At 56.4% G+C, this 20,148-nt stretch overlaps 8 protein-coding genes across 8 annotated transcripts; 5 read left to right on the plus strand and 3 right to left on the minus strand.

The window, feature by feature from the left end:
- Positions 1 to 211: 211 nt before the first annotated feature.
- Positions 212 to 1,594, minus strand: DICSQDRAFT_156257 (uncharacterized protein). Its single transcript, XM_007367689.1, has 2 exons — positions 1,020 to 1,594; positions 212 to 941 (listed from the first exon to the last, which is right to left on the minus strand). The coding sequence occupies exon 2, from the start codon at positions 874 to 876 to the stop codon at positions 418 to 420; it is 459 nt and encodes a 152-aa protein (XP_007367751.1). The 5' UTR covers positions 877 to 941; positions 1,020 to 1,594; the 3' UTR covers positions 212 to 417.
- A 106-nt stretch (positions 1,595 to 1,700) lies between these two features.
- DICSQDRAFT_138520 (uncharacterized protein) lies at positions 1,701 to 5,323 on the plus strand. The gene is made up of 6 exons (XM_007367690.1): positions 1,701 to 2,109; positions 3,026 to 3,358; positions 3,416 to 3,608; positions 3,666 to 4,596; positions 4,664 to 4,893; positions 4,960 to 5,323. Exons 1-6 carry the CDS (start codon positions 1,944 to 1,946, stop codon positions 5,081 to 5,083), a joined length of 1,977 nt encoding a protein of 658 aa, XP_007367752.1. The 5' UTR covers positions 1,701 to 1,943; the 3' UTR covers positions 5,084 to 5,323.
- Positions 5,324 to 6,052: 729 nt separating this feature from the next.
- DICSQDRAFT_156260 (TPT-domain-containing protein) lies at positions 6,053 to 9,600 on the plus strand (the record flags this gene model as incomplete). The annotated part of the gene is made up of 6 exons (XM_007367691.1): positions 6,053 to 6,519; positions 7,146 to 7,499; positions 7,637 to 7,800; positions 7,868 to 8,098; positions 9,193 to 9,256; positions 9,511 to 9,600. The coding sequence occupies exons 1-6, from the start codon at positions 6,244 to 6,246 to the stop codon at positions 9,598 to 9,600; spliced, it is 1,179 nt and encodes a 392-aa protein (XP_007367753.1). The 5' UTR covers positions 6,053 to 6,243.
- Positions 9,601 to 10,449: 849 nt separating this feature from the next.
- Positions 10,450 to 10,985, plus strand: DICSQDRAFT_181919 (uncharacterized protein; the record flags this gene model as incomplete). Its single annotated transcript, XM_007367692.1, has 3 exons — positions 10,450 to 10,726; positions 10,773 to 10,788; positions 10,846 to 10,985. The coding sequence occupies 3 exons, from the start codon at positions 10,450 to 10,452 to the stop codon at positions 10,955 to 10,957; spliced, it is 405 nt and encodes a 134-aa protein (XP_007367754.1). The 3' UTR covers positions 10,958 to 10,985.
- Positions 10,986 to 11,166: 181 nt separating this feature from the next.
- DICSQDRAFT_171984 (uncharacterized protein) lies at positions 11,167 to 11,655 on the plus strand (the record flags this gene model as incomplete). The annotated part of the gene is made up of 1 exon (XM_007367693.1): positions 11,167 to 11,655. The coding sequence occupies one exon, from the start codon at positions 11,167 to 11,169 to the stop codon at positions 11,653 to 11,655; it is 489 nt and encodes a 162-aa protein (XP_007367755.1).
- A 1,797-nt stretch (positions 11,656 to 13,452) lies between these two features.
- Positions 13,453 to 13,908, plus strand: DICSQDRAFT_64881 (uncharacterized protein; the record flags this gene model as incomplete). The annotated part of the gene is made up of 1 exon (XM_007367694.1): positions 13,453 to 13,908. A coding segment is annotated over one exon (456 nt), but the record flags the coding sequence as incomplete, so codon positions are not given.
- Positions 13,909 to 14,422: 514 nt separating this feature from the next.
- On the minus strand, positions 14,423 to 15,524 carry DICSQDRAFT_156261 (uncharacterized protein). The gene is made up of 4 exons (XM_007367695.1): positions 15,451 to 15,524; positions 15,218 to 15,395; positions 14,805 to 15,148; positions 14,423 to 14,739 (listed from the first exon to the last, which is right to left on the minus strand). Exons 2-4 carry the CDS (start codon positions 15,357 to 15,359, stop codon positions 14,461 to 14,463), a joined length of 765 nt encoding a protein of 254 aa, XP_007367757.1. The 5' UTR covers positions 15,360 to 15,395; positions 15,451 to 15,524; the 3' UTR covers positions 14,423 to 14,460.
- Positions 15,525 to 16,322: 798 nt separating this feature from the next.
- DICSQDRAFT_108764 (cytochrome P450) lies at positions 16,323 to 18,826 on the minus strand (the record flags this gene model as incomplete). Its single annotated transcript, XM_007367696.1, has 13 exons — positions 16,323 to 16,540; positions 16,605 to 16,633; positions 16,690 to 16,722; positions 16,783 to 17,091; positions 17,164 to 17,412; positions 17,464 to 17,530; positions 17,589 to 17,821; positions 17,883 to 18,030; positions 18,097 to 18,234; positions 18,299 to 18,342; positions 18,394 to 18,485; positions 18,541 to 18,635; positions 18,697 to 18,826. 13 exons carry the CDS (start codon positions 18,824 to 18,826, stop codon positions 16,344 to 16,346), a joined length of 1,764 nt encoding a protein of 587 aa, XP_007367758.1. The 3' UTR covers positions 16,323 to 16,343.
- Between the last annotated feature and the right edge of the window lie 1,322 nt (positions 18,827 to 20,148).

The raw sequence follows: 20,148 nt of genomic DNA on the forward strand, positions 1-20,148 counted from the left end.
GGTTAGGAAAAAAAACTGTCTCGGGTCTTACGGCGAGCGCAGTCAACGGCGTTGTAGGTCGCCCTGCGCTCTGTAGTGTTGGCGCGCCTGCTGGGCTTGCGCTTGGGCCGAACATGGAGTGGAGGCAGCGCTCTCGATAGGCGGGGGGAGGGCGAGAGCCTGAACGGAGCTGGAGGGTGAGACGGGAGCCTGAGGATGGTTGATGGAGGTAGGACAGTTGCCAGCGGAGGGCGCGCCGGGGATGGTGAGAGGGAAGGTCATCACGATAGAGGTTCAGTGGATGCAGGCGTGGATGCAGGGCGATAAGCAGGAAATACAGTGGAGACGGTCCTTGTCGAGGTGTTTTACGGCAGGAGATCGTGTCTGAGGGCGGAGGCGGAATGCGGCGGGACAAGAGCAGAGGGGTCCGTAATATAATCAGCGGAACTTAGCATGCAGGGGCGCGCCTCGAGTGATGTTGCAAATACCATCACCACCGGTGCTTGCGAGCCATCCAAGGCTTCCAGCATCACCTGAACCAAAACGCTTCCCGACTGCCCAACTGATCGAGTACACGCTCCGTTCAGGCCCCGAGAGCGTGTCTATGCCCTCCCATTTGTGCTCCTGCACGCGCTCCCATATCCTGATAGTCGTGTCGTTGGAAACTGAAGCGAGGAAGTGGCCGTCTAGGAAAGCGAGCGCCCAGACCGTCGAACCGTGTCCGGAGAGGGTTTGGAAGCAATACCGGAAATTCCTGGGGGATATCGATGTAGAGCTTAATCGTGTCATCGTAGAAAGCGGATGCGAGGATCTGCGCTCTGTGGCCGGTTGAGAGAAATGGGTAGAAGGGAGGACAGAAGGGAAAGAGGGCGATTGACCCATTCGGTCGGATGCCATGAGACGGCCTTCACGTCTTGTGTGTGCCCCATGAGCACCTTCATACACCTCATGGTCCGAACGGCCTGGACCGGATGGGATTGACATGATCATGTGTTTAACCGCTGAAGCCTGCGCACGAGCAATAGACCGAGGGTACGCACCTTCTCATATCCACGTCGGCTTGTCGCGACTGCAGCTCGCAACGAGGTTCCCCGAACTCGAGTGCGCCACGCTCTTTCACTCCATCTCATGGCCCTCCAAGAGGCTCATGCACTCTCATTCCCCTACTGGATTACACACGTCATCCTCTCCATCTTCACCACCTTCCTATGCCCATCCGCCAATACTTAAGTCAAACGAAGCCACTGCTAGTGTTTTGCCCGAGGGCGACCATGCAATCGCGCGGACGGTCTTCGCGTGCCCGGTCGAGATGGTCGTGGTATGCGAAAACTTCACGGACGAAGCCTCGGACGCACCGGGGTCGAAAGAAGGAGAGCAGCTGTACAGCCTGACGTTCTTGTCGGCAGAGCAGGAGGCGAGGATGGGTTTGTTAGTGTGCCACGTGCGGTCTTCGTGACCTGCAGGAATTTTTGAATTCGCTTCATGTGCACTGCGCGCATATACCGCCTTCCTGCTGAAGAATGGAGTGCATTGTCGCTGGTGATCCATGAACAGTTTGACGGCGTCAGAGGGGAACGGAGGGAAATGACGAGAACGGACGGAAAGACAAGATGACAGACATGCTTCGATGCCGCGCCGGAATGGATTTCGCAGAAAGCGCCTTGGTCTCTTGCCAGCCATCGTCCCGCTCACCCTATCACCACCATCCGCTCTCTTGACTCTGTGTCCATTTGCCTTGAGGGCATGATCTCTTCCTCCCTACTCCTACTAGCTTGAGATCAATTTACTTGCCAGTCCACTGCACCCACGACACGAAGCCTGCACGCTCTACGTCACCAGAAGTGTTCTATCCGCGCACTTCGTCCACGTATCTCCAACCTGGCAACCTTCTTTCTCGCACGGGGGCCGCACTCATAATCTAAGCGTACTTGACTTTGGGGCCACTCCGCCTTACTTGGCGTATCATGCCTGTGGTGTCGCGACATTGGGCCGCCCCGCCAACGCGGCGGGAGGTCATGCTCCTCTTGTTCTCCCTGACAGTGTTTGTCCTCTCTTACAACCTAGAGACATCGCTGGGCCTGGTAGGCGTGAACCCGCAGAAGCTGAGCGCGTCGTATCTGTCGAGCATAGGTGAGTGCTTCATGTGTTCTTTCCGGGCATCGGGGAGCGGGCGTCGGAGTAGGCTCGTAGAAGCACACATCATATGCCGGGGTGCGTGGGTCACCGGTGTGGTGAGCAACCTGACGGGGCCCCACAGTCGCTGTGTGGCAGTATGAGGGCGCATCGCAGACACGCGGCGAACGTAACGCTCTATTGCTACTTTGACACCGTCGGACGCACCCTGGCACGAACCCTGGCACGACGGGCAAAGCGGCTGTTTCCCGAATATAGAAACAGTGTGAAAACAGGTATGACGGGTTGATGTTTCGCAAGTGTTCCCGGGGTGTGTCTGAGGCAACGGAGAACGTGATGTTTCTTGGTTGTTTCCTGAAAACAAGCAAGAGGCTCCGTGTGTCGAGAAATGGGAAAGTTCACGGAAACATACGGGAAATATGGCAAAGCATGAATAGTGCCAAATGAGAGTGACACGGTGTTCTCGAAGACTGGGGATGTTCAAATGAAACATGGTGTTCCCTCAAGAGCTTTGGAGGGGGGAACCGTGTTGGAGCACCCCGGCGTCGCACCGTTTCTTTGCAGTTTCTCGAAGCGCTTCAGGTCTTCGAAAACACCACGCCACCCTGATACGGAAATACTCGTACTTTGTCATGTTTTTTGAGCCTGATTCCGTAGAGTTTCCCGTTTCTGGATACACAAACCCTCTTTCTTGGTTTCGAGAAACATCTCATTCCCCACTCCCTCAAACGCCCGGGGAACATTCGCGGAACATCAGCCTCTTAGACGTGTTTTCACGCTGTTTCCCTATTCGAGAACAGGCGTCTTGCCCATCGTGTGGAGACGCCGTGGCCCCTGTGAACGACCACCTATGCCTCCTCTCTGTTACGTCCCTTGAGAAAAGAGTGCTGAGTGCGCGCTTCATCTTCGACAGGCATCGGCTCGAAAGACCCCGGATTCGACGCGGACGGTCGCCGCCCCGCGCAATGGCGAGACGATCTCGAGAATCTCATCGTCGGAGACTGGGAGTGGCGCGAGGGAGAAGTCTCTGGTGTCCCGCGCGGGCAAGCGGCGCGTTCTGGTAGCGGGCGCCACGCGATGATATACAACTTCGGCAAGAGTTTGAAAGGGAAGAGTACAAGGGGGAAGCCCGATGGAGAGGAAGACCATGGGGGCGTGAGCCTGAGCACCGGTGTCACGGTGAAGGACCAGTTTGTGAGGTGGGGAAGAGATGTGCCTCAGACGAGGGTGCTCGCGCATGCCCCAGGTGAGTCTCATTCTTCTTGTCGCTGAATTAGTAAGTGCTGAGGCAGGACGTTTACAGGGTACACAGTACTGGAGAACGTTGTCGCGGTGAATGGCACGCTATTCGTTGTGGCGGACGACTGGACGAAGGTGCCAAAGCTGAGCGACATTGCGTCGTCCTCGCTCGACCCTTCAAGACCACCTCGCATACAGGACTGGCAGATGCTGACTACGAGCCAGGCGCGAGATTGGTTCGGCACATATGCAGCAAAGTGCGTCCCACAGATTTCAGCGCACAACATCTTAAGCTGAACTTGAGCCCGACACAGGATCCACGGCACGTCCTGGATAGCCCTCGACACCGCCGACAACCAAGACCCGTACCTCCTACTCTCCCTCTTCCGCACACACGCGTCCCTCATGTCTCCGCAGCCCTCCTCCGCCTTCACTTCCTCCTCCGGCCTGCGCATCATCGCCCCAGGGGCGTCTCCCTCCCTCCCGAAAGACGTCCCTGCGCCTCTCCGCCTCATTTTCCCGCACCTCCCGACCTTTTCCACCCCACACATTCCCCCGGCGCCCGGCGAGGACGAGAAGAAGCACCCCCCGCCCCGCGAGCGCTCGTACTTCGGCATACACCCCCTCCTGCCCAAGGCCGTGTTGCCTACCGTAGGGCTCTGGTTCGAGGAAGACTGGGAGGACCTGACAGAGATGCACGTCCCGTTCTTGTTCGAGCGCGTAGTCGTCGCGGACCGCGGGGCCGCCGACCGCGGGCGCGCAAACTGGCTTCCCCCAGCACCATCGTCCTCGTCCGACGCTGCGGCCCCTGCGGCAGAAGCGCAGGTGGAGGCACGCGCGGAGGGCCTGGGGAAGCGCGCCGTCGGGAACGAGGGCGAGCCCGTGTGGGCCGCGCCCTTCGTCGGGCTCAGCGCGCCGCAGGGGTGGTGGGCGCCCGTGCACGCTGCGCTGTTGCGATACCTGCACCTCCCCAACGACTCCCCCAGCGCGACGTCGGGCGCGGGAGGCGGGTTCTGGGGCGGGGCGAAGGGGAAGAGGAAGCCGGTGGTGACGTACGTGTCGATGCAGGACGAGCCCCGGGGCGCGGGGGCGCGGCTGGCGCACGAGGACCACGAGAAGCTGGTGCTAGGGCTGAGGAGGCTGGAGCGGGAGGGCGTGCTTGGGGAGGTGCACGTTGTGCGGGGCAATGGGAGCGTGTCGGCGCCGGAGTGGGTGGAGAGGATGGGGGCGTTTGCGAAGGCGACGGTGGGTGTCTGTTGCTGTTGTGGGCATGCATGCTGTGGGCGGCGTCGCTGACCGGATGCGTTGGTAGATCGTGATGGGCCCGTACGGGCACCAGCTCGCGGACAGCGTGTTCATGCGCTCGCCCCTTGCGGAGGTGCAGGTCCCGAAGGCGCACCAGAAGCAGAAGGAGAAGGCGGCGACGCCGGCGGCCCTCCCCCCGATGCTGATGGAGTTCTTCCCCCCGGGGACGTTCGTGCGCGACCAACAATACGCGGTGCAGGCGCTGAAGATCGACTACTTGGGCTGGTGGGCGGAGAGGTGCGTGTTCACGTCCTGCTAGCTATTGGGCGGAAGCGGGGTCACTAACGATACTCCGACGGTCAGGACGTTCACGAGCGACAACTTACCTGAACTCAGCTACGACTCGCGGACAGACCCCGTCGTGCCGATCGATGTGGACGCCGTCCTGCGCACGGTGCGAGAAGAGGCTGCCCGCCGTGCGGCATGATATGCGCGGATCATCCCCGCACGTCCTCTTTCGTCTTGTATATAGTACGATACTGCATGCGCGATACCTCGGACTTTGCATAGAGAGAGAGGGAGCCTGGGTCGTTCGTAATCGAGCTCTGCATCACACGATCTCCGTCCTCACTATCTCGCACTCTCGCTGCAATGCTATTCGATAGATTTCCATGAACGTATATAAGTATCCAAGCAAACCCGCAGACATCCATAGCACTGAAGCGCCCAATACATATTCGTGCATCGATCGTATTCCTGAGGGTGCTCGACTGGTGTATGTACGGTCGGCCCTTTCGGACGTCCGTAGCGGCTGAACCTCATCTGCCAAGTTCACTGCGATGACACCTTCCATGCGCGATATACATAACTTCTAGTATGGGTGCAAACGGATATGCCGTCAATCTATTTGGAGGGTCACTATTATGCTTGTTGAGCTGATGTCACCCGTCGAAAACACTGGCCCGGACGAGCGCTGTGTGCGGCTGGAAATAGGACGGACTGTAACAAGGTTGCTTCACTAACGCCGGTATACGTGCCGATTCCTACCGCGACCCAAGTTGCAGTGCTGTGCTGTGCGCTACATACCTCGCGGTCGCAATGAATTGTGTAGTTTGTATGAGGCTTGTGTCTGCCTTGACGTGTCTCAGAGTATGACAGAGAGGGGTCCGTCAGCAGACCGGGGAAAGGAAGTCCAGACCGGAGAGTTGAGGGTGTGAATTCATCAGCAAAATGGCTGGTGGCAGGATTCATCTTTGCCTGCGCCGTTGCGGCGGGTCGTGCAGCTTGCATAGTGTTCGAATGAAAGAGTTTGCAAGCGGATTGTCAGACAGAGATCTAGAGTGCAGCAGGCTGATGGAGGAGGGATGCCGGGGGACGGGGCCGGGAGAGAGCGTGGGAGGGTCGGGAGGGGAAGATAGGCCGACGAGGACGCTTGGCCCTCAGTTCTTGGTTCCCTTCCAGTTCGTTCCGCCTCGCCTCGTGCAAGGTCCTCGTCCAGTCCTCTGACCCAAGTCTCTCTTTTCTTGTCACAAGAGCTTTCCAGCTTCCTATCCCCGCCTCTTGTCATCTCATCCACTCCGCCCACCCTTCCCCCGCCCACTTATCGCTATTCCTGCATAGCCCTTTCCTCCACTGCACATACTAGCCATGGCCCCCTACGACGAGAAGCTCAACGCGACCGAGGAGGAGCAGGTCCAGATGCTCGAGGTTCGCGAGAAGGACGATGGCGACCTGCTGCCCTCACCCGTCTCCGCCACCGCGCCCCGGCCTGCAGCAGCCAGCAAACCGAAGGTGTCGGCGGCCATGATCATTCCTATCTGGATCGTGCTCAGCTCGGCGGTCATCATCTACAACAACTACCTGTACAACACCCTCCAGTTCCGCTTCCCCGTCTTCCTCGTCACTTGGCATCTGACGTTCGCTGTGAGTCCTCTCGTTCTGTCTTATCTTTTCGCCGGCCTATAGATGGCTCTCCCACGTCGTTCAGCAAATTCGTCGTGTACGCGTTGGGTACTTATTCATGCCGCGGCGCGACGTGTCCCGAGGGTAGCAGTACGTGAGCTGAGCGTGCTGGCGCAACGCGGCCGAACCTCGGCCAGCTATCTTTCCATCTCAGGCACGTCGCGACCGCCCGCGTCAAGTCGCGTCCTCCAATTTCCGCGCCTTCTTGGCCACCTCGTACATCATTGGCGACGGAGATAACGAGTTGTTGGCGAAGTGCGTGCAACGCATGGGCTGCGGCTCTAGAGGTTCGCTGTGCATGGCGCGGGGACCCTGCTGACAGCGAGTTAACGCGAACGGTGACGGAATGCGGCGATCGCGAGCAGCGTCCCGTTCTTAACGTTGAGTGGAAGCAGCCACAGCGCGATTGCGAACCGCGCGGGCGGCGGACGAGAATAACATACTCCAGCTACGACGTTTGTAGCGCCTTGAATTCGATGCGGGGCCCGCAGAGATAGCGCTGCTTTGTCAAGGCTGACGCTCTGGTCCTCCGTTCCTTTCCAATGCCGTATTTTTGGACTTCTGCTCACATCTAGCACCCACCACAGGCCATCGGCACTCGCGTCCTTGGCAAGACAACACATCTACTCGATGGTGTCAAGGACGTCAACATGTCGAAAGACATGTTCCTCCGCAGCATCCTCCCCATCGGTCTGCTCTTCAGCGCGTCCCTCATCCTGAGCAACACCGCATACCTCTATCTCTCGGTGGCGTACATTCAGATGCTTAAGGCGTTCGTCCCAGTAGCGATCCTGCTCATCTCGTGGACATTCCGGATCCAAGACCCTAGCAAGCGCCTCGCAGTGATCGTGCTCATGATCTCGTCCGGCGTTGCCCTCGCGTCACGCGGAGAGCTCCGCTTCAACCTCGTCGGTTTCGTCATCCAGGCCGCTGCCGTCGTCGTGAGTTCATGTTCATCTGTCCAATGATTCTCCCACCGTCATAGCCTTGCGTTGTTACATCGCGACATGACGAGAGTTGCGAACGTGTGCTGACCATCTACTGCTTCTTTCCATCTCGTCCCTGCAATGGGGAACAGTTTGAGGCCTCCCGGCTGGTGATGATCGAGATCCTCCTGCACGGCATGAAGATGAACCCGCTCGTGTCCCTGCACTACTACGCGCCGGTATGCGCACTCATCAACCTCCTCGTTATTCCCTTCACCGAGGGCCTTGCGCCCTTCTACGAGATCATGCGTGTCGGGTGCGTCGGCTCTCTCCGCTAATCTTCGCTGCTTCCGGGTGCTGACGTTTGCATCCACGCAAAACAGTCCGCTCATCCTGATCTCGAACGCTGCGATCGCGTTCCTGCTCAACATCGCCGCCGTCTTCCTCGTCGGCGCGGGGAGCGGGCTCGTGCTCACCCTCGCGGGCGTGTTCAAGGACATCCTGCTCATCACCGGCTCCGTGCTCATCTTCGGCGCGCAGATCACGCCCTTGCAGGTCGTCGGGTACTCGATTGCGCTCCTCGGCCTCGTCCTGTATAAGACGACCGGCAGCAAGTAGACTTCTCTGTTGTGTGCTCCGCCTGCTCTCGTCGTCGCTTGCGACGCTCCCTGGAAAGGAAGTGGCGGCGAGCAGCGTATGCTACGCTACGAACTGAACTAGACTTTGGACTGCGACGCTCTTGGACAGTTCCGGGACTCGTTCGGCTGGCGTTTGAGCGCGCGCGCACGCGAACACGCGGCATGCATGATATGCTATACGTACAATATGAACAGATCTTTGTTGCTCGCCTGGTGCTTTGGGGGTATCATAGTCATCACCACTGAATGTGTTCTGTGCTTGTGTACATCCGGACTTTCGCTACTATGGTGCAGTTCACTTAAACGCCTCCACTTTTGTACGCCGTTAGGCGCCGTGTCATAAGTCCTCCAGATATTCATTATTTCGGTCAATTTTGTGTGAATTGCAAGGAATTGAACAGAGGAAGCGATCCCCAAAGGGGATTCTCGATAGGGTCAGAACTGGCAAAAATGGCCGTACCAGTTCTGCCACGGCACGTGATTCGGGCGTCTATATCCCCAAAGCGTAATTTTATGCTTATATAATACCATACCATCGCCTGTACGGATCTGCATCCTTGAACTTGGGCCATGCATGGGAGGGTTCAGACACTATCGTGTTGTGGGGCAATGGCTCTATGGAGGTTCTTTGGGCTTGCACTTCCATCTGTGCAGCCTGGTGAGCTCTCGCGAGGCCTGCTAAGCAACGACAACTGATTCGAGCATACTGCCAAGTCACGTGACAACTAAGCGCGCGCTTAATCGCGTACAAAAGTGGAGGCGTTTAAGTGAACTGCACCATAGATTGCATATATACAGCCTACTTTAGACTCTGCTGAAGATTTGCTGGGGTGTCTCGACAGATGGCCGCTTTGATCGGTAGCGGGTCCTGCTTGCCATTGCTTTGTTTACGCATGTGTGAATTGGTCTCGGTTGAAACAACTCAAGACGAACAGCTCGCGCGGCTAAGCTGGAGAAAAGTTTCCGGCATTGAAAGACCGAGGGCAGCACCATCATGAACAATGCATAAGTCTATTACTTGAGACATTTATACAAAAACACTACAATACAAGAAAAATCCATCAGACAAGCGTCCAACTCGCTGGTTCACGCCCCAGCCATCCCTGGAGGGAGGAAGGAAGCTGCGATCCAAACGTCCTCGAGACCGCGCAGAACGCGGCCGTGGTTCTCGGTTATACGAGTGGACGGTGCTGTCATCGGCTGGATTTGAAGGATGTGGCATGTGTAAACATGCGAGACTCGAGTTAGTACCTATAAAATAGATCCTAGCTGAGTATGTTCTGAGGAAACAGGAAAGCGGGAGCGCGGGATTATATAGGGCGGTGAGTTTAGGGCAGGGCGCCGGGGGTCGGGTCGTTAGCGTTCAACGCTCGACGCGCGCTGCTGAGCCTTTCCGGTCTCTGGCTCGAACATTCAGCATTAAACAACGCCTGCGCTTTGTGATTGTCGTTCTGGCTGGGATGTATCATAAGGCATGAGTCCAAGATGAGGCTCATGGACCTGTGAATATTGATGCCTGGTACGTGCCGCTGCTAGTCTATGTCTACCTTTGTGCTGACCTGTCACCTGGTAAGCTATCCTCATTGTATGCGCGGAGCATCCGCTATCGACGAACGGCACATCCTGCCCATGGAGCGTACCATCGTCTCAGCATCTCAGCGTTCGTCTTCTGTACTTGTGAAGTTTGCATGACCATGCGCACATATGGACTTCTATCATGAAGGGCGCCGAATGCCTGCAATCCCGAACTCGTTGTCGACGCGGATAGGAGATGCCCTGAGATACCTGCACCAAGGTGCTGAGCTGACATCCTTGCAGTGGCGTATTGAGAAGTGTTTGGAACTGGGTTGCAGTGGTGAGTTATCTGTACACATTGCACTTGCGTCGTGAGTTGCCATATATGGTGTAGCGACCGCTTGGGTGTGTGCCACTCGCCGTCAAAGCGGGTTGTAATAACAAAGCGAAACGAACAAAGAGCCTTGCACCAGCCGCAAAGCTACTTAAAGCGCACCAGCTCCCTTTGTACCTCTTCATTCAACACTCCCATCTCCGCTTCTCCTGCGCTTTCATCTAATTGACTCCACCTCACGCGTCTTCACCTGCATCGCACACGCCGCATCGAGACTATCGCAATGAGTGCAACAGGATTCACGGTGTTTCGTCGCCTTCGCTTCCAACCGGCGTTTGAGGCAGCCAACAAAGCCGGCATGCCCATCTCCAGAGAAGCTCTTGCCCGTGTACATACCCGTCTACTAGAGGAGTGGCGTACGACTGCGCCTCAGCACGTCAAAGACAGGTGCGAGGAAATAGCAAGGCAACATAACGCCATGGAGCAGGCCGCGAACGCGGCGGCTTGGTCTCCTGGCCATCATTTTGACCACAATCCGCGCCTTGGGGGCCGGTCTGCTGCCGTCCAGCCGGGCCCCACGTCCCACATGCGCCCGTTTTCGTCCATCTCGCGTCCGACGTCCGCTACGTCTTCCGCACCATCTCCTCTCTCAGCCTCTTCGTCGACTCCCCCGTATATCGACCTGCCCCTCTCTGTGGGCACACCGCCGCCATTTCCGCCTCGTCCAGCCAGTACTGGTGGTGAACAATCCCAAGGTCCATACGATACGTATCTTCAAGGCGGCCCCATTGACATGAGTAGACCACAGCCCCGCTCAGTATGTCTTGGTTTCATTTGCTCTATGCCATGTGTTGACGGATCTTACACCGCATAGCACAACCCACGGAAAGCGACAAAGCGGAAAGCTGCCCGCAGCCACCCGTACAGCCGTCAATGGAACGAAGAAAGAGGGGAGCTTCGTCATGAACATGGGTCAATGCTACTAGGTCCGGGGACGCAAGAAGTGCCACCTGTGCGTAAAGCTGCTAAGCACAAAAACAAAGCCGTGTATATATACTGCCCAGGTTTTGCGATACCAGAGGGCAACGACGTCTCCTACGATCCTAATCTACCGACAGCTCATCCTACTCTACCGACAACGTATCATCCAACACGTCATCTTGCTCTACCGACACCATCTCACCCTGACCCCACTATGTCCTCTGCCATCTCCCCTGCCGACAATACTCCTTCCACTAGCGTACCCAAGACCCAGGACGTGACGCATGCATCCCTTGTCTCCGCTGAAGACACACTGGCCGCTCCGACGATAAGTCTGGGGACGGTTCACCAAATATCGGACAGCCTCTCTACCGACGGTTTTGTCTCCGCTTTCTCCGCCTCCACGCCGACGAGCACAACCGCTCCCACTCCCGACGTCGCAAGCCCACAATCGCCCGCTTCTAGTGACGCCGATGGCCATCCCCACTGGGACGACGTTGTTGCGTTCCACAATGCCGTCCTGCCCCAGTCGAGCACACCGCCCTTGCCAGACTTTGACATCCCCATAACGTGGAGACCTCGTCCGAGTCCTATGGAGTTGCTACCAGAGGATCTCTGGCCGCAGTATATCAAGGAGTGGTGGCAGGGTCGTTTCGCGAGTGCATGGGACGGCTTTGAGGCCTTGCCGCCACCGCCTCAGTGACGCGCATCTTGATTTGTTTCCTTCCTCTGTCTTGGGTTTCGATGGGTTCTCTCGGTGATGCATAGACTAATACTTTGTACGGCCATATAAATAGCGGCAATGGTACAAGTACATTCAGTGCGTACTGGCTCACAGCGTCTGCTTCTTCTGCGTGTGTCTAACGGCCCTCTCAGATCTTAAAATATTACAATAATGAAAAGTATCGTCTTAAGATGCGATTCGCTCCATAAGCTCTACTGCAGCATTGTGATCGCTTCGGTTACCAGCGCATTGCGGATGCTATACGACGCTTGAGCCTCCGAATATATTGGAATGTGGACAATACTCACCCTATCCTATTCGCACTACGATCCTTCTCTCGCTAACCGCAAATACTTTCAGATGATGCTATAGGGTCATGTCGTAAGCATTGATTCGAGGGGGTATCGACATATTCCGGAGAGTACATACCCGGCTTCCGGACGTGTTGATGAGCACACCCTCTCCAAAGGTTGCCTATTCCCCCGCCGTCTGGTTGGCACCAAGTGGTGAGTAACGTTGTTTTCTTCAGATGATGATGCACTGAATTGTTCCCGACTTACTTCCATCGTTCGAATCTGGCATTGAAGCAGGATACGCAGCAACAGTGGTTGCGAGACCGAACAGAAGGACAGTGAAGAAGAAACGCATGTCTGGCCGATATCCAAGAGGCTGGCAACTCTGGAGAGAGCTGGAGCGTCGTCGAAATCTCCCTCGGTCTTAATGTCTTCCAGCTCGCCCTCATGATTGGCGTGTCTTGCATACAAGGTGACGTTCGGTGGCTTATTGTCATGTCGGACGGTCGTAGATTGAAGCATAGTTGACAGAGTCGTGGGCCCGATGCATTGGCAGGATGGAGGGCTACCACAACACTCCCCTACTCCGCCTGAGACAGCTAAACTTTGTCGCCAGATCTGCACCCGCTCCCATCGTGCCACTAGGGCACGTTGCAAGTTTCATATAACGTCGGTTTGGCTTTAGACAGCAAGTCTGCACTGTAGTATTCAGAACATTGAATGTTGACGGAGACTTAGCGGTCCCGGAGCGGGTAGACAGAACGCTTCTCTCGAACACATCGGCTCTCCAGTTCATGTCGTGGATGCGCCATGCAGAACAAACACGCGGCACGCGCTTCCCAACCTCCGCTGATACAATGTGCATTCTCTAGTGACGCTGTCTACTTCAGAATGCTGCTCGCGATTGTGGCCCGTAACGGTACCCGAATTGCGACATACGACCGCGGCGGCCTCGTGTCATGCTTCTTTGCCATTACCATCTGCACCCTCGGTACCCGGTACCCGGACAGCCTGGTGGTGCATGTGGTGCTTCTACCAATCTATACTCGTACGGTTCTTTGGGAGGGCATCATAGGAACGTGGCTTGCTGATCAGTTCTCATAGGCAACACGTTGTAGCGAGCCATCATCTTGGTGCAGCCCTATCTCCTTTTTGGGAGCCCATGCGCTAGAGTCGTATACCGATGGGACTACGTCTCATGAAGTCAATTGCGGCAGCTTAAACTTCTAGGCAAGCACGACCGTCTGGCACCTCCTAATCCAACTCCTCGTCACCGCTCCAAAGTTCTGCTGTTCATGCTGCGTAGCTCCCAGAGCGCGGCGACGCCGCCAAAAGGCATGACATACTTCGTCATGTTTGCCGTAGTGCTTTACGCCGCCTTGATTTACGCCGTGTACGCCTTCTACAACCCCTCGATCCACGAATACAGTCAGTCGCCCGGTGCCACACCACACAGACCCTCGCTCTGACGACGTATGCAGCATACATCGGGGACGACTATCCTTCCCAGCTCCCGATCAGCCTCCCCGCCATCCAAACGACGCTGCAGTCCGGGGAGCCCGGCTTCTCGCTTTACGCCGACGACGACTGGGCGACGCTCTTCCCAGCCTCGGACGGGTTCACCGACCTCGGCACCGCGGCGACCACGCGCACCTTCCTGGTCTCCATGGTCCACCAACTGCATTGCCTCGACGTCTTCCGCGTCGGCTTCGTGACGAACCGCACGGGGTACGCGCACCACGTCGAGCACTGCCTGCGGTACATGCTGCAAATCGTGCTGTGCAACGCGGACACGACGCTCGAGGCGGACCAGGCGGGCATGAGGGGCGGACGGTGGGAGCATGCGGCGGGCGGCGTGGGATCCGTCCATCAGTGCCGCGACTGGAGGGTGCTGAGGGAGTACTTGGACGAGCATGCGGCGGGGCCGGTGCGTTTCTAGTGTAAATGGCGGGCATTGTATCCGAGAATGTCTTGAGAACGTCAACAACTGCACGCCCTAGGAAAATCTGAGAGATTACGACTGGGCGTATCAGACTACGCAGCCATGCACGCACGCAGTCGAGTGTTTGTTTTTGCGGTCACAATGCGAATTTGCAGCCATGTAATCGCAGAGGCGGATGGTAAATGACGCTAAGTTTTTTATTCCGAGGTCTCAATGGCCCCTAGACAAAGTGGTTTCGATGCCCGATGTGGATGGAGTATATTTCATGTTTTCTCTATTACCCATTCATTTCTTGATGCGCGCAAGATGAGTCTACTTCGTCATCAATCGACTACGGGAATACGTGGCTACGCAGCCTATTGTGTCTTCAAGTTTTCGCGAATCTGGACACGTTGTATTATTGAGAGTCTGAAGCGCGCAAAGGGCGCTGGTGCTACGTAGAGTACGAGTTCGTCAAGAACGGCGCCTACACGCGCGCAAGAATACGGGTGGGGTGAACGAATGGGTATCAAGCGAAATGAACAAGCTGAGCCTCGTTATGAGCATCCCTCAGACCGCGATCGCCATGCCGTCGAAGTCGAGGTCAAACGACTTGAGCTCCATGAGATCGCCGTCCTGCGGGGTGTCCAGCCTGGGCCCCGTGTCGTCCGAGGAGCCCGTGTCCATCGTGCGCATAGCAGGAATGAACGTGGGACGAGCCGGCTGGCCGTACTGGCCGTACTCCGAGTCGGCCGCGAGCTGGGTGAGGGAGGGGTTGTTGAAGGGCACGGTGCAGTCGCTCGAGATGCCGAGCGCGACGCGGATGACGATCAGGGTCGGCGCGATGCCCTATTCCGTCGGGTCAGCTCTATTTTCTGCGGCGATCGAGAAGCTGTGTATGCAACGCGACTCACGTAGATCTGCACTGCGATGACGGCCAGGATCGCCTGCGCAGGGTGCCCTAGGGCGAAGAGGACGACGAAGACCGCCTGCGTGACGAGGTAGAGCAGCCCGCTCTCGACGATGATCTCGACCGCGCGTTGGGCGGCGCGCATCGTCCCGCTCATGACCGTGCCGACGCGCTTCTCCGCGCGGCGCGCGCTCATGTAGAGCTTGCCGGCGATGAGCGCGGTGGCCATGAAGTTGGTCGCGAGGGGGAGCGCGTAGCCCGCGAGCCCAAGAGGCACGAGCGCGGGTGAGGGAACAGGCGCGGTCGGGTCCATGGTCACTACAAGGTGCGCGACGCCCATGATGCACGCTAATGTTATGATATGTGTGGGGGCGGCTTAGCTGCGGCATAGGGATGCAAAGTCCAGTGGTGGCTTACCGAAGCCGGCTCCCGCTGTGACTAGTGGCGCGATGATGATCCAATAGTTCTTGCCCCAGATGACCCAGCAGCGGTACAGGAGGATGAGGTCGCCAAGGAGGTCACAGAATGAAATGAGTATGTCTGCGCCTAGTAGAGGCATCGTCTCGTCCGCAAAATCCTCGACGCCAGTCGTTTTCTATGAGATCAGATTAGCTACCCAGGCGCGATACGCAATGAGATGGTGCGCTCACCAGCGTGAGGTAGAAATGGTTGAATTCAAGCACGAAGTGTGCCGTGCAGGACGCGAAAAGGAGGCAGTTCGCGATGAAGATGGGGATATTGAGATTGCGCCGTGGGGCCCTGAGACGACGTAGCAGCAGCACTGCTGATGTGAGGAACAAAAGGACATATGACCCTGTGGAATAACCCGCGTGGAGGAGGTGAGCCACCGTACGACTAGTTGCTCGGTAGGGAAGGCAAGCATACCCCACAAGACCGCTTCGCAGCCGAAGCCTACCAGAGCCGCGATGTCGTTGGAAAGGACCATGTCTAGAAAGGGCTGGATGGGTGGTTGAGGCGGGATGCGGTCTCGGGGAGCACGTACCGCAGCATTTGTTGGGTATCTGACTCGTACGCGAAGGACGAGCCAATTCGCGAAGCGGTGGCGGACGCGAGAATAACGGCACTGACGAGGCAGCATTGCAACAAAACTTTCTTTGTGTGACAGGTGTGCAAGGATAGCATGCGTGAAAAAGGGGGGTGGACACGACTTACCCGGCATTAGGATTCTCCCTGACGTGTCCTCTGCACGGACAGACCCAATGGTCGCGACTCCGGCCTGGACAGGCCTGCAATTTCCTAAAACCAACAGCATCTACTCCTGAGCGGCGTATGCACACGCTCCGGAGGAAAGGAAGTGATCATCGTTGTGAGGCAATATCCACTCCATGGGGAGCACGTTTACCACAAGTAGCTAAAGCTAAACAGAGATCCTTGTTTCCCAGCAAAGGTTTCATTGATGTACAAACCTACAGTACGTCTCGTGAGGCTTCTCCCGGGGTACCGCTCGCGCGCACGGACGCGCAGTGACAAAACGAAAATGTTCAATATGTGGATCGACTGAGGCGTTCGCAATCGACATAGACTACAGGAAGTCTGTCTCTCTGACGGACCTGATATCCAGAGGGACCTGCATCGTCGTAAGATCACCATGGGGTGGACGGACCACGGGAACCTGCAGGCCATCCATACGCCAGTGAATCTCCTTCCGAATCCCTTCCTCGTTCATTGCAGAGGGAAGCGCGAAGTGAACCTGGGAGACAAGAGTTGATATGATTTGTTCTAGGCAGACCGAGCGGTTAGCAAGCCGGGTGATACCAGATGGTTGGCTATCCATGCGACATACTGATTTCCATCTCAGCAAACTTGAAGCCGCTGTAACGTCGGGTTCAGAGCACCTCCCGGGAGTAAGCAGGAGGAGAAGGACTCACATGCAAGCGCGCGAACCGCCGAGGAAAGTCATCCTATCAATCGGGGCATCATCAGCGACGTACCTCGCCGCAAGAATCGCAAGCGTCGCTCACATGCTAGCATAGACTCCGGGATACCGAATGCCCCTCTTTGATCCCGGGGTGGCATCCATGACCCGCTCTGGAGCCTCCTCCCCAAATGCGAGGTCGAGACTGCCTGATCCGTAGCGGTTCCTCGAGGCGCCGAGCCAGCGTTCTGGACGCCATTCAGCCGCGTCTTCTCCCCAGACTTCCCGGTTGCGATTCGCGCCAAGGAGGTCCATGAGGATGTTCGTTCCGGCGGGGACGTGGATCGCGTGAAGCAGCCTCCCGGAGGTCGAGCGGACAGGGAACTCCAGCGGAAGGGTGGCGTCCTTTGTCGCGCTGAAGGAGAAGAAGACGTCGCGTTAATTGGATCGAGACCGCGCGGGCGCAATGCGTTGCGAGGGTGCGTACGTGCGGTTCAGCAGATTCGTGGGCGGATACAAGCGCAGCGTCTCGCGCACCACCGCGTCCAGATACGGGAGACTGACGAGTGCGTCGTAGGGCAGGCTCACGCGCTCCAGACCCTCGGCGGCGAGCGCTAGCTTTGCTTGGCGGACCTCGGCGCGCAGGCGCGCTTGCGCCGATTGTTCACCCGCGAGGATGTGAAGGATGCGGGCGAGGGCCGACGTCGTCGTCTCTTGACCACCTAGGAAGAGCGTGCTATCCGCGGCAATGAGGGTGGGAGCACTAGAGAACCACGCGAGAACGCACTTTATCTGGCCGATAAGCTCGTCCTCGGTGAGACGGTCTGTTTCCGACGTCGACATATTGGCTTGGACTAGGCAGGGTATCAAAAATGTAACATGGGCTCTGTACAGGCGGCTCTGAACGCTCACGCATAATGTTCATGAGGTGCTTCTTCTTCGAGCCATCGCCACGCTCCATCTCAACTTTCTTCTCTTCGATCATGCGCCTTGCGGACGCGTGCAGCACGTATGAGATGTCGCGCATGTCGCGCAGGGCCGGAACCGGAAGCCAATCGACCAGCTTATTCCGCCAGAAACGCGAGATGTTCCGCACAATCATGGGAATGAACGGACGCAACGATCGCAGCTTCATCCCTACGGGGCTGGCGCATGCATGCGGAGGTGAGCATCCTGTTGTAGGCACACACGCTGGAAACCACTGACTTGATAGAGCGTATCGCGTTCGCGTAGCCAATGTATTCGCCAGCCTCGGAAGGATCGAGCGTCCCAAGGGAGATCCCAAGGATCCCTCGGCCGACGTATTCCAGGGTACCTCGTGCCATCCACGGGAGCACATCTATCTCTTTGGCGCCTGACAAGGATGGTCAAAGCTAGCCGTAGAAAACAGTCACGGTTGCCGCAAGTCAGTCAGGCTTACCACCGTCCTCCGGAAGCGCTGCACAAAGCTGGCCGAGAAGTGTGTCCGCAATCGGCTGGATTACGGGCAAGACCGCGCGCATGTTTGCAAGGGAGAAGACTGAATTGAGCATCTTCCGCTGTTTCTTATGTTGTTCGCCTGCCCCCGAGAGAGCGTCATCAAGTCAATGCGTTGATAGCAGGTCTGCAATGAATGTACACACCGACGGTTGAAATCAGACCTTCGCCAAAGATCAACCGGTTGGAGCTAAGGAATGTCAGACGTTTGAGCCAATCGAACGAGACTCTGTGGACCCACATGAGGAACATGTCGGTCTCTTGATAGACGTCCTGCTCTTTGACGACGATTTGGTGTAGAGCCCGAGGGTCGGATACCATGAGGTTGGCGACCTGTAAACGCAGGTTACTCTCCAACAGCTTGGGTTTCCCCGATTGTGGCGCATACTCCGAGCATCCCATGGACTTTGCAGACGCCACCATACTGGCGCACCAGCTGGTCGTGATAGCTGTAACCGTCTCTGAACAAACGGTGGAAATTCCCTGTTGGAAACGGCATAGGTTAGGAAAGAGCATACAAGGGAGAATGGGCATATGCTCTTACCAGTCAGCCAATGCTCCTTCCTAGGCCCCGCTACCTCGTCCAGCCTTCCAGTGCCCAACAAAAACTTGGCCATGGGTTTCCAGAGAACGAAGACCCCAAGCAGGAACACGAGTAGCACAGACAGTGACATGCCGCTGCGCTGAGTCGAAGTGAAGTTAATCAGCCAACACCAAACGCAAGACGTGCAATATATTTCTGGAGGGCGACAGAATAAGACACATGGTACGCCGCACTGTGTCGCACCCATCAAGGTCTTCGGATTGAGTCGAATGGAGGCAAAATCTCAGGAATCGCCGACTTCTAGTCACGGAGTCATCATAACGCCGTATGATACTTCTCAAGACCACCAACATCGCGAAGGAGGGCGATTGTAGGTGCATGGGAACAGCGACGACGGGCGGGCAGCGCTGCAGACTCGAGTGGGCCATTGCATGCATCCTGAAGCTTTCAAAATATCGAGACTGTTGAGTCCAGCGAGACTGCCGGAGTCTGGCGGACTCCGGGGATCACATGACGTTCTCGGGAAGCACCCTTGGCGCCCAGACACCTAGACCTCTGCCATCGCTCCATCTCGGTAATCTATCATGACTACCTCATCGACTAGCCCCCGCCTATTGCCTGCCCATACGTATTATAGTGTAGAAGTCGATTCTTATGATATCTCCGATCTACATGCATGGTTACCTGGAGGTCGCTCCCGCAAGTCTGGAGTATTGAGGTTTTCGACACTGTTTATTCATTGACACCACCTTGCATGGGGACAGATTATAGTCAGAAGACAATTTGTGTAGAGGCCCTCTTCGGAGAGCTAGTGCTAGCACTCATCAGAGGGAAGATCACCCGACACCCTACCGCAAGGATTGGCTACTTCACGCAACATCATGTTATTGAGCTCCACCAGTACTCTGCTGAGATCTCTGCTCCGCTCTCTCCTTCATAAAGAAGAGGAATCTGCAGTGTGCAGAGCAAGCATTGTTGAACAGGCGCTGGTTTAAACAGCTTGCCCAACACAGCCATCACAAGATATGGAATGGTACAGCCGGTTACTGCAATAACCAAGGCTGTACTACTCATGTGGTATACACACAGCTTCACTGTGTACGCACTGCTTCTCTGTGTGACTGTGCATCTGGGAATGTACTCATCTGTAAAAACCACCTTTGCGAATTACACCTATTCAGTACAAATTAGCTCTTAATAGACACAGTAGTTGAATAGTGAAAAATAGTGCAAAATCGAGAGGTCCCCAAAAATAATTGCACTATTTCGCACTATTCATGCAAATTCGTGCAAAGTAGCACTATAGTAGATGGAAATAGTGCTACAGTAGACGTTGATAGTAGTGGATAGAGTGGGTCTATAATTTCTGACTAGTGTAGAAATGCTTAACATGACCTCAAAACCATCTGTTTATAAGCCCCAGATGCATTTAAAGTGCTGAAAAAAATATTA

Source organism: Dichomitus squalens (genome assembly GCF_000275845.1).
Source record: "Dichomitus squalens LYAD-421 SS1 unplaced genomic scaffold DICSQscaffold_27, whole genome shotgun sequence".
NCBI lineage: Eukaryota > Fungi > Basidiomycota > Agaricomycetes > Polyporales > Polyporaceae > Dichomitus > Dichomitus squalens.

Coding starts and splice junctions, on each gene's coding strand:
- DICSQDRAFT_138520 (XM_007367690.1), top strand. CDS start 1,944: ATGCCTGTGGTGTCGCGACATTGGGCCGCCCCGCCAACGCGGCGGGAG. Junction 2,110..3,025: donor GTCGTATCTGTCGAGCATAG/GTGAGTGCTTCA, acceptor CATCTTCGACAG/GCATCGGCTCGAAAGACCCC. Junction 3,609..3,665: donor TTCGGCACATATGCAGCAAA/GTGCGTCCCACA, acceptor AGCCCGACACAG/GATCCACGGCACGTCCTGGA.
- DICSQDRAFT_156257 (XM_007367689.1), bottom strand. CDS start 876: ATGGCATCCGACCGAATGGGTCAATCGCCCTCTTTCCCTTCTGTCCTC.
- DICSQDRAFT_156261 (XM_007367695.1), bottom strand. CDS start 15,359: ATGCCTCTACTAGGCGCAGACATACTCATTTCATTCTGTGACCTCCTT. Junction 15,149..15,217: donor CACAGCGGGAGCCGGCTTCG/GTAAGCCACCAC, acceptor TCATAACATTAG/CGTGCATCATGGGCGTCGCG. Junction 14,740..14,804: donor TCATCGCAGTGCAGATCTAC/GTGAGTCGCGTT, acceptor CCGACGGAATAG/GGCATCGCGCCGACCCTGAT.